The sequence below is a fragment of the Drosophila yakuba genome, chromosome 3R (assembly GCF_016746365.2).
Source record: "Drosophila yakuba strain Tai18E2 chromosome 3R, Prin_Dyak_Tai18E2_2.1, whole genome shotgun sequence".
Lineage (NCBI taxonomy): Eukaryota > Metazoa > Arthropoda > Insecta > Diptera > Drosophilidae > Drosophila > Drosophila yakuba.
This window is the reverse complement of record NC_052530.2, coordinates 19,101,246-19,112,198: the sequence shown is the minus strand read 5'-3', so window position 1 is coordinate 19,112,198 and position 10,953 is coordinate 19,101,246. Positions and strand designations below refer to the sequence as shown.

Below are 10,953 nucleotides of genomic sequence, written 5' to 3'. Positions count from 1 at the left end.
CGAAAATAGTTGATAAAAGTGGAAAAGTCAAAGCTGTTGGCCACAAGTAAAAAATTGTTTGGGCAGGCAGGAGCAGCACAAAGGATATAAACTACTTACACACGAGTGCTTCCCCTGAGCGCTGAAGGCTGAATAGTTTTCTCGCTTCGCTATTCAATAACAGGTTGGTTTTTTTATCCGCGAAATTGTTGTTATTTCCTTTTCAAGCGCAAGGCATTATTATCATAAATTATGTATAACATACCTATGCGCGTGTTTTGTTGCATATATTTTGGGGTTTGATATTTGCTTACGTGACCTCGAAATGTAGCAGTTCAATTGCTTATAATTCATTTTATTGGGGAAGAACCTTTAAAATCAAAAATTTGTTACTTAGAAAAGCTTAGCATGTTTGTAACATCAAAATATGTACTAAGTTTTCTTCATTTTTGTGGAATGTCTCAACATTGTATACATTGAGGCAAAAACATATTAAAGCTCCAAGGTAAGAGCTTTTAACAAAGCTTTCGTTACAGTTGTCAGCTTACAGTTGATCATTTGTCCCAAATCTTATTAATCATTATTTCAGTTTTTGATATTTACATAAACAATTTAAATAAATAGGGTTTTATACTTTTTTTTTTTAAGTAAAAGCCAAATTTAAACTTCCAATATATCGAGCGCAATCGAACTGGATTGAATTGAACTTATTACGTTTTTTTGAAATAATTTATTTAATTAATTACAGTTAAAATATTCTCAAAATAAAACTTAAGATATAATTAATAACATGTCTTTTAAGATATCTGCATAACAACTTTCTTTAAATATTTAATAAAAAATATTGACTAGCAAGCTTTAACTGATTTGTCGTTCATAATTTTGTTGCCAAAAATTCAACTAATTGCGTATACTATTAAACTAGGTTTTAACTTTAATATTGATAAGCTAATTGCGCCCTAGTGTAAACAGTCTACAAAACGAATTGAGTATCGATAGTTGAAGGAAAGTCAAAGCATCGATATTATCAAATGGTAATCGCAGTGTGTCCCAGCTCTAGTGTGCAAATTGAATAATAACAATATAATAATGCGTGCAGTGGTGTCCTGATCGGCGGAAATAGCGAAAGAGAATTAGCAGTCAGTTTTAATGGCATATTAAGTGAAAACAGTAAGTTGTATGTCTGCCCACTAGTGCTATCTTCGCGTCTTACTGTTGGCTGCTGCCAGTGTTTGTGCACTTTGCACATATGTGTGTCCATTGTGTGTACATATCTGTGCCGATTTATGTTTGGTTCCCCGCCCACAAACAAGGCGAAAGAACAACAACAATAACAGCAGAGGGACCCAGTGCAATGCAATCAAAGAAATGGAAATTTACCATGAATCAGACTGTCAGTTCTCCAAGTCGTCGCTCTATCTATCTATCTATCTTTATCATAAGCTACGTACGATTCCAGGGATCAGTAGAATCAAATCGCCTACAGTTGGAGAATATACGTGTTGAAACTATCAAAGAGAATATTTTTACTTTTTGATATGATTGATACGATTGGTCTTAAAAAGCAAAATATACTCTGAAACCGAAAGCGCACTTACTTTGTTCAGGTATAGTTCATAATTAAATGTAAAAGATTTCTTGAAATCCGAGCAATGATCATGTTATCTGCCCTTTATTCTTTCCCGTGTATCTTCCACTTGAGCAGCCACTCAAAATTGGCCGCAATGTGCATTGTTCGCATATGCAAAATCTGTGAAATCCGAGAAGCCTGTCTCCTCCAAATTTTCGCTTTGAGTAAGAATCCAGTTCGGGTTACGCTGCGTCCGGTTTCCCAAGATATGGTTTAATATGGGCAGATTGCGGTGCACTTTCAACCTTTGACTTTGGCATTGGCTCTGGCTTTTCCAGGAATCGCCTGACGCCCCCTCTCACTGACCTTGACATTTGCCGTTGAAATAGCAGGAACGTTCCGTGTGTGACTTGGTGGGTGGTGGCTGGAGGGCGGTGGGCGGTGGAAAGCGGGTGGCAAGGTTGCTGGGTGGCCCACTGCACGGGGTATGCGATTCCTGCACGTGGCCTGCGGCATTGACAGCTCTTAAAGTATAACAGCAGCGGCTTACGAGCACCCCTAAACTAACTAAGTGACATTTAATTTAATTAATGAGCCTGGAGCAAGTGATGCTTATCTAATCTTATCTATAGTAAGCATTTGCTTAGTATTCAAATCAGCCTTTCCCCGAATAGTTACTTTCTTATCACAACTTACAAGCACCCACGAAACCGTGAATTATCTTTTCCAGCAATTAAATTAGAAATTATCACATGGACTATTTGCATCACACACATAAGAAAGCTTTTCATTTGATATTACACAATTATTAGTAATTATTAAGGTTATACATGTATTAATGAAATCATACTGGGTATTTTGTGTGGTGAGAATCCTCAGCGAGACAATTTTTGTTTGCCTTATTTTGACGTCACTGTTGGAATGCTTAATTATTGATTTGCGTGTAGGGTTTCTAAAAAACTTTATGGTCAACTGGTTAATAAGGAGCGACGGCGACTGTCAGAAACAAAAGCAAAAGTAAAGAAGCCGGGCTAACAGCGGAGGGGTGGGGATGGGGCTGGGTGGAGCCGGGGATGCGTGGGTGGGAGCACCATGACGATGACGCACGATGCGATTGCCGCCCGGCTGACGCAGAATTGATAAAGTGCAGCCATAAACGGGTGCGCGTATTGTATTCCGAACTTTCCCTTTCCTGCGATTGCTCACAGGAAAACATAAAACACAAAGATTGTAATTTGATATCGTACAGAAAGTACAGATTTGGTGGCATGTTTTTGGTATTGTTGTAATCGCAATATTTCCATTACAGGGTAGAGCAACGAGTTCCTCCGGCCGCGGCTGCTGCTGCTGTTGCTTGGGCACACTTCTGGGCAACGCATTGTCGCCGCCGACCGCAAAGCTGGGCAAAATTATGAACTTGTGTTCCTCGGGCGCAACGGCATCGACCACATCGTTATCGTCCACGGGCCAGGCGGAGAGGAGCGGCGGGGTACCAGGAGGAGGAGCAGAAGGCGGCGGAGGAGACGGAGGTAGCGGTAACAGCGGCGGCGGCGGCAGCAAAACCAACGACGGATCCACAGAGGCCCCAACACTCTGCTTTGCGGGAGGATCGGGCACAGCAGGTGCAATCGTCGGATCGGCGGAGCTGTCCAACGCCAACAGCCCGGCAAACGGAGCAGGAGGAGCAAGTGGGTCCACCGGCAGTGGACAACAGCCGACTGGCAGCAACGGACACAGCCACCTTCACAACGAAAACAACGCAAACATGCCGCCCGAAACGCGTCCCAAAATGGTGACCGTCAAGCATCCGGAGTCCAACAAGCCCAAGCCCACCACCAAGAAGAGCAAGCCCATCCAGGCCGACCAGGATGTCATCAAGGCGTTGCAGCGTTGCCGCGATGAAGGCAAGTATTTGGACCTTATGGTTATCATACGCGTATTTCCTTTTTTATTTAATCTTTGTCTGAATGAAATAAGAAACATGACACCAGGATTAATATTAACTTGCAAATGAATTAAGGATGCTCATTATAATTGGAATGGATGCTTGTCTATACGCGTAAAGAAAGAATTTAAAAAACTGTCTCGAAATAATTCATTTTAATTGGAATTTGTTTTAAAGATGAAAAACTTGATTCACTTTATACAACATCTGTAATGCTTTTGTATGCTCCCCGCAGGCATCAAGCGCTTGGACTTGAGCAAATCTTCGATCACGGTGATCCCCAGCACGGTGAAGGAGTGCGTTCATCTCACGGAACTTTATCTGTACAGCAATAAGATCGGCCAACTTCCGCCGGAAATCGGCTGTCTGGTGAGCTTACGTAACCTTGCGCTCAACGAGAACTCGCTGACCTCGCTGCCGGAGTCCCTGCAAAACTGCAGCCAACTGAAGGTGCTGGATCTGCGGCACAACAAGCTGGCGGAGATTCCGCCCGTGATTTACCGTCTGCGCAGCCTAACCACTCTTTACCTGCGCTTCAATCGAATCACCGCCGTGGCAGACGATCTGCGCCAGCTGGTCAACCTGACCATGTTGAGTTTGCGGGAGAACAAGATCCGGGAGTTGGGCAGCGCCATCGGTGCCCTGGTTAACCTCACCACGCTGGACGTGTCGCACAACCATCTGGAACACCTGCCCGAAGACATCGGAAACTGTGTAAACCTCAGCGCTCTGGACCTGCAGCACAACGAACTGCTGGACATACCCGATAGTATTGGGAATCTGAAATCCCTGGTGCGGCTGGGCATGAGATACAATCGATTAAGTAGCGTGCCGGCCACTTTAAAAAACTGCAAGAGCATGGACGAGTTTAATGTGGAGGGTAATGGCATAACCCAGTTGCCAGACGGCATGCTGGCCAGCTTGAGCGGCTTGACCACCATTACTCTTTCGAGGAATCAGTTTGCCAGTTATCCAACCGGCGGCCCAGCGCAGTTCACCAATGTCTATAGCATTAATTTGGAGCACAATCGGATCGATAAGATCCCCTATGGGATCTTTTCGCGGGCCAAGGGGCTCACCAAGTTGAACATGAAGGAGAACATGCTGACGGCATTACCTTTAGACATTGGCACCTGGGTGAACATGGTGGAGCTAAATCTGGCCACAAATGCGCTACAGAAACTGCCCGATGATATCATGAACCTGCAAAACCTTGAGATACTCATCCTGTCAAACAACATGCTCAAGAAGATTCCGAATACAATTGGAAATTTGCGAAGGTTAAGGATACTAGACCTTGAGGAGAACCGCATTGAGGTGCTGCCGCACGAGATTGGATTGCTGCACGAGCTCCAACGTTTAATCCTGCAAACCAATCAAATCACCATGCTGCCGCGTAGCATCGGCCACCTGGGCAACCTGACTCACCTGTCTGTAAGCGAGAATAACCTGCAGTTCCTGCCCGAGGAGATTGGTTCGCTAGAGAGTCTTGAGAATCTGTACATCAACCAGAATCCCGGTTTGGAGAAGCTGCCATTTGAACTGGCTTTGTGTCAAAATCTAAAATATCTAAACATTGACAAGTGCCCGCTGAGCACTATTCCTCCAGAAATCCAAGCTGGCGGGCCATCGCTGGTGCTGCAGTGGCTCAAGATGCACTCGCCGTACCGCCAGATGTGAGATGTGGACGGCGTTTGGCGCACCGTCTACGTGGGCAGCGACTGCTACTACCAGTATGAGCTGCAGACGGTGAACCAGGCGCCCGGTGCTGGTGGCAACGGTGGTGGAGGTGCAACAGCAGCAGGAGGATCCGCATCCAGAAGCAGCGACCGTCGCTAACGGTGCGATCTCAGCTAACGGGCAAGAACCCGTCCCCATCCTTTATCCCAACCATTAAGGGAGGAAGCCGTGATAGATAGGTGTTTTAGTTGATCGGGATTTGAAAGCGGGATATGCTTGCTAAAGGTTCGAATTATTTAAGTTTAATTATTTGACAAAGCACATGAATATGTAATTGATTCCAGCTTCTTTCCAAGAGCGATTCTAATTGCTTCACCTTCTACTTAGGCTTGCTCCCTTAAACCGACTGGAGTGCGTTGGCTGACAAAACGATAGCTTTAAAACGTTATACCAATGTCCCGCGTATTGTAAACTGCCCCGATTTGCTTTTTTCTTTCTGTGTTCAATAACACTTCAGAGTCCGCACTTTAGGTTCTAATTTAACTCATGCTTCCAAGCTAGTCAAAAATGTAACACGCGAAACGAAACGAAAGTAAATTGAAAGCTTTAAATCTTCTGTTCTGTTTTTGGTCATGGATGAAGAAAACCTAACATTCAAAACTTCACAAAAAAAACAAAAAAAAAAAAACGCAAGCGCCAAGGAATTGTTTGAAAAAATTAAAACTAAAAACAAAAAGTGGTTAAGAAATTATTAATCTGTATACACATTAAGCGTAGTCGTATTTTGTAAAAGCAAGCGCAAAAAAAGAAACAACAAGTATTAAACTGTGTGTAATTTGTTTAAATAAGAAGATTGCAAATGTTTTTTTGTGGCTCCTCCATACGAGCTTACATTTTTCGCAAATGTAAGGTAGTGCAGCATTTTGTATGTTAGTCTAAGCTAAAAAATATCCACGTAAAGTACTAAAGCCATCTGCACTTTGGGCTAATGGCATTAAACTAGCGAAAACTAATGTTGTATACTTCATTATTTTAATGTCGGTGTGTCTGTAATTGATTTGAATGAATATTAAGATGATTTAAATGCATTTAGTTATCATAACCATAATCAACGATATTTGTGTGGCAAGTAAAAAGTGTAAGGCGTAACTGAATATTGTATAATGCCACAAAACTGATAAGCGCAAAAGATATCTAGAGATAACATGGACTCTGAGTTGCTGTTCTTTTAGTGAAGTTGGATTAAACCCTACTTATAAAAGAAAGAAGAAAAGTGTTCTGACGCGATAAGAAACAATTAGGTGTTTAACAGAGATTAATAGATTATTTGCTAAATGTTCTTTCTGTTGAATAACTATACTTTTCTGCTGTCCTAACACTTTTGTTCAGCTCCTTTGTAGCTCCGATCTGCCATTATGGTACTACTCCATTGAATCCGCTTAAAAACAAGTTACAAATCCGATTTATTTATTTTTATATCGTAAGCAACATGTCTTGAAACATATTACGGGAGAAAATAACCATTTAGAGCTACTCCCCCCAACATTGCAACGCAAATGGGCTTTACATTTTAAAGAAATCTTTAAAAAATCAATAAATCAACGAAGCTAACTTTAAATGTTTTACATCCATACAAACATATTTACACTATACACGTACGATCAACTTTTACACATCTATTTTTTGAGAAAACACTCGAGATCTACGCGTACATATTGATTTCAGGACTCCATGAGATATGTACATATATTTTTCAAACAAACTGTATGCGGCAGGGTAAACTAATCTGGCAAACGTAATTTAATTACAACGCAAAATGTCAAATAATATGAGAAAGAGAGTATATTTCCAACGGTACAAAGATAAAAAACGTAAATGTAACAGAAATACAAATAAATGTTAAACTAATAATCGCACACTAGAATAATGAAAAAAACACAAACACACGGTGGATATTCAGAAGCAGCGTTTGGCGAAATTTCGAGCCAATCACAAATAGAAACAATAAATGTAAAATGAGGTCAAGTTAAATGCAAGTGAAATGTACAAGTTATATGGTAAAAATGATTAAGTCAAGCATAAAGATACTCCTAAAACAAAAATCATATTTAAGCATACCTACATATTTGCAAAATAAAAGGAAACAAAATGTTAAACTACTTCAATTTCGATCTGTTAATGCGCGCTTAGTTTCATAGCAGTCGGCTTCATTTGAGCTGGCAATGCCGTGTGCCACCGTTATTGGATGATCGTTCAGTTGGCACCCTCGGTTTACGAATGACTAACTAGTTTGGTGGTCGGTACGGTTCTACTTCGCTTGCCAATTGCCCCAATAGAATTCGTTTTATCAGTTCTAGTTTTTAACAATTTATTTTCCTTTACTTCAATAATCAAATTATTATCAATGCTGATTCAATTCAGAAGTTGCATTCTTTCAAATGTGAAATTTACATTGGTTTTTGGACACAATACGCCCAGTAAATTTTTTAAAACCCCGTTAGGTCAAACCCAAATTTTATTTAATTAGATATTCGGTTTAATTTGTAATTTATGTTTACATTACCAACTAAGTGCTCGAATAACCAGTTAATGGGGCTGCATTTGAAATCAGCTTGTAATAAAAGGCACTAATGGATTTTTGAGAGATACAGGAGATATAACCACCTATGCGTCACATACACCCCACCGAAACCGAGGTACCTGCTGAAAACAGCTGGTTCTGGTTCTTTGTACTCGAAGCAGGTGATAATAAAGGCGCAATAGTAGCACAGTCAGTTGACAAACAAATCGCAAAGCAGAAGTACCCACAGGGGCCATTAGTCCAGATCCTCCAGGTAGGCATAAATACATATGTATGCGGAAATTACTGGCGGAGTACAGAGCACACAGGCGCAAAAAGGTCAACGCTATCCGTAGTCTGCTTTGTTTTCGGCCCACATCGTGATTCACAGAAAGTACTAAAAGAGCGGATCATCATTGTCCAGTGCTCAGTGATCTTTCAGAACCGAATCGTTATACTTGCAGTCAAGCCATGCAATCCTGCCATTCCCTACTATTGGCCCTCATTTTGGCCCTCCTGAGCTTGAGCCCCTCATCTGGTTACTCCCAAAGCAGAGATGAACGTATTATTAGAGAATATAAGCGACAGCAGGAGCTAAATCACGCCAAGATTGCCAGGGATTTGGTCCATCGCGCCAATTGGGCGGCTGTGGGAAGTCTCTCCACCAACGAACGGGTGAAGGGGTATCCGATGGTCAACATTATCTCCATAGATGACAGCGATGCTAACAACAGGTCCACTGGACGGATTCGATTCCTGCTAACCGATTTGGACTTCACTGGTCCCGACTGGCAGGCGGACAACAAGGTCACACTCATGTTCAGTGATGAGCAGACCCTCAGGTGCAAGGACGGCGGAAAGGATCCCATGGAGCCTACATGTGCCCGCTCCATGATCAGTGGACAGGTCAAGAAGGTCTGTAGAATATATTAAATCCTATTTGAAATTGTAAAAAAAATGTTGGATTTATTCGCAGATGGATCCCAGCGACAGAAGCTATCAGCCATCGTTGGATGCCTATGTGAAACGTCATCCAGCTGCCATCAATTGGGTAAAAGGTTAGTACCGCTTGGTTATAAGATTATTTCTTTGATTTTATGATTGTGTTGCTTCCCTTACAGCCCACAATTTCTACCTTTGCGAACTGGAAATCAGCAATATCTTTGTTCTGGACTTCTATGGAGGTCCTCACAAAGTAAGCGCCTCTGACTATTACGCTGTTTTGAATTGACGATCTCCTCCAGAGGGAAACAACTTGACGCCTCATATACTTTGTCAAAAAATTAAATGATAAAATATGCTTATCATGCGAACAACATGTCTGCACAAAAGAAAGGAATGAACACAAAATACATGTTCGAAAGCCACTTATCAGTTAAGCTCTGTGATTTCACTCGATAGAACAATAACTTTTTTATAAACAAAAGTACATTTCTTTGTACTCTGACATACTGAAGTGTGATTGTGATGGTTTAATAAAAACAAGATTTTTTAAACTAAAGCGTTTTTATCTTAAAGTAGTTATATACATATGTATATACTATACTACCACATCTGCAGATCTAATTGAAATAAAGATATCTTTTCAAATAATTAAGCAACAGAGATATCCATACCATTAAGTAGCTGATAAGGTGCAGCCTAGGTGGATAATATATCTGACTCATTAGGTATACTTCACGTTCTGAATCACTTATTTTTACATACACAAATACTTACGTCTGAGGACTAGCTGACACCCTTCGCCAAACGATTCGTTGGTAAAAAGAACCTTTAAAGTGGTTAATTTTTATGTATATTTAAACGCAGTTTTCCAAAGTTAATCGATATAAATGTATTGGCGCAACGCCGTGGATTAGTCTTGTAAGGGGTTCACAGGGGTTCCATCTAGGAACCGGGCACCTTGCACAGGGTGGCATCAATCTTCTGCAGTTGCGGCAGGATGTCGCGCAGTTTGGAGCGGTAGCGAACATCCTTAGCCAGAGGATTGTACTCCAGGTAGATCGTCTGCAGCGCCTTGTTCACCTTCAGCAGCTCGATGTTCTTCCAGTCATCGACTCCATTGTGGTTCAGCCATAGCTCCTCGAGGTGTTCCAGCTTCTCAAGATTGGCAATGCCCTTCAACCGGTTCTTGGCCAAGTCGAGGGTCTCCAATTTGGTGTTCTCGGAGAGATTTTCAATGGTTTCCACTCCGTTTTCCGAAACGTAGAGCTCACGGAGGTTGGCAAGCTTTTCTAGGTTCTCGATTTTTACAATGCGGTTGGCCTGCAGACTGAGGATCTCCAAGTTGACCAGTGTGTCCAAGTTCTCGATCTTTGCTATCTTGTTTTTGCCCAGAAAGAGCTGTCGTAGGTTCACCAGCATTTCGATGTTCTCGATCTTCTTCAGTTTGTTGTCCCCGAGCTCCAGCATGGTAAGATTGGTGAGCATCCCTAGGTTCTCGATTTGGGTAATCCGATTCGACACGAAGTAGACCTTCTCAAGCTTGACCAACTTGTCCAGGTTCTCTATCTTCGTAAGACGATTGAAGCTGATGTCCAGCACCTCCAGTTCGGTTAAATCGTCCAAATTCTCAATCTTGGTGATCTGGTTGTCGTACAGCTCCAGCTCAATCAGTGTTTTCAGGGAGGACAAGTTCTCGATCTTCTTGATCAGATTCCAGCGCAGGAACAGACGTTCGATTCGCGTGAGCGGCTCGAAATTCTCCAGCTTCTCGATCCGGCGATGATTCAGATCGAGCTCATAGCAGTCCGGATCGATGGTGATTACCTCCTCAATGGAGGCCACATCCTCGGCGGGAATCACCTGGATTCCACCCACCGTTTTGGCGGCTTCCGGTTCGTTCATCGCACGGTCAGCATCGCCCATGACGGATATAAATTGACCGGTATTTCTATTTCTAAATCAAAGATGACTTCTCCGAAAATTCAATGCTCACTTGACTTGTTTATTTCGCTGTTCAGGGTGTAGAACAATGTGGGGTGGTCTTTCCTCAATGTTAAGTGATGTTGAAGCTTGATGCTGTTACAAAAAGTTACAAGAATGTTTTCAATATGTATACGAATATATAGTTTAAATTCATATATTAAGGGTAAACTGACTGGTTTACTCTTTGCTTTTTATCTGAGTATAAAATGTCAGCAAAATATGTTTATTCACCTTACAAGCTTACCGGTACTTTAACACTTTTGTTGCTAGAGATGTGCACTTAAGAACGTG

The 10,953-nt window shown here is 41.9% G+C and overlaps 3 protein-coding genes across 5 annotated transcripts; 2 read left to right on the top strand and 1 right to left on the bottom strand.

Annotated features, from left to right (window-relative positions):
• Positions 1-25: 25 nt before the first annotated feature.
• On the top strand, positions 26-7,339 carry LOC6537459 (leucine-rich repeat protein soc-2 homolog). Its single transcript, XM_002097979.3, has 3 exons — positions 26-163; positions 2,859-3,453; positions 3,730-7,339. Exons 2-3 carry the CDS (start codon positions 2,961-2,963, stop codon positions 5,172-5,174), a joined length of 1,938 nt encoding a protein of 645 aa, XP_002098015.3. The 5' UTR covers positions 26-163; positions 2,859-2,960; the 3' UTR covers positions 5,175-7,339.
• Positions 7,340-7,881: 542 nt separating this feature from the next.
• On the top strand, positions 7,882-9,230 carry LOC6537458 (protein CREG1). Of its 3 annotated transcripts, none has more exons than XM_002097978.4 (4): positions 7,882-8,008; positions 8,199-8,649; positions 8,711-8,792; positions 8,856-9,230. In XM_002097978.4, the coding sequence occupies exons 2-4, from the start codon at positions 8,206-8,208 to the stop codon at positions 8,963-8,965; spliced, it is 636 nt and encodes a 211-aa protein (XP_002098014.1). In that variant the 5' UTR covers positions 7,882-8,008; positions 8,199-8,205; the 3' UTR covers positions 8,966-9,230. The 3 variants fall into 3 exon arrangements, with proteins under 3 accessions (XP_002098014.1, XP_015048359.1, XP_039232497.1); XM_015192873.3 differs by having other exon boundaries at positions 7,890-8,008; positions 8,159-8,649; XM_039376563.1 differs by lacking the exons at positions 7,882-8,008; positions 8,711-8,792 and having other exon boundaries at positions 8,159-8,649; positions 8,856-8,933.
• A 276-nt stretch (positions 9,231-9,506) lies between these two features.
• LOC6537457 (protein phosphatase 1 regulatory subunit 7) lies at positions 9,507-10,910 on the bottom strand. Its single transcript, XM_015192872.2, has 2 exons — positions 10,894-10,910; positions 9,507-10,755 (listed from the first exon to the last, which is right to left on the bottom strand). The coding sequence occupies exon 2, from the start codon at positions 10,600-10,602 to the stop codon at positions 9,622-9,624; it is 981 nt and encodes a 326-aa protein (XP_015048358.1). The 5' UTR covers positions 10,603-10,755; positions 10,894-10,910; the 3' UTR covers positions 9,507-9,621.
• Between the last annotated feature and the right edge of the window lie 43 nt (positions 10,911-10,953).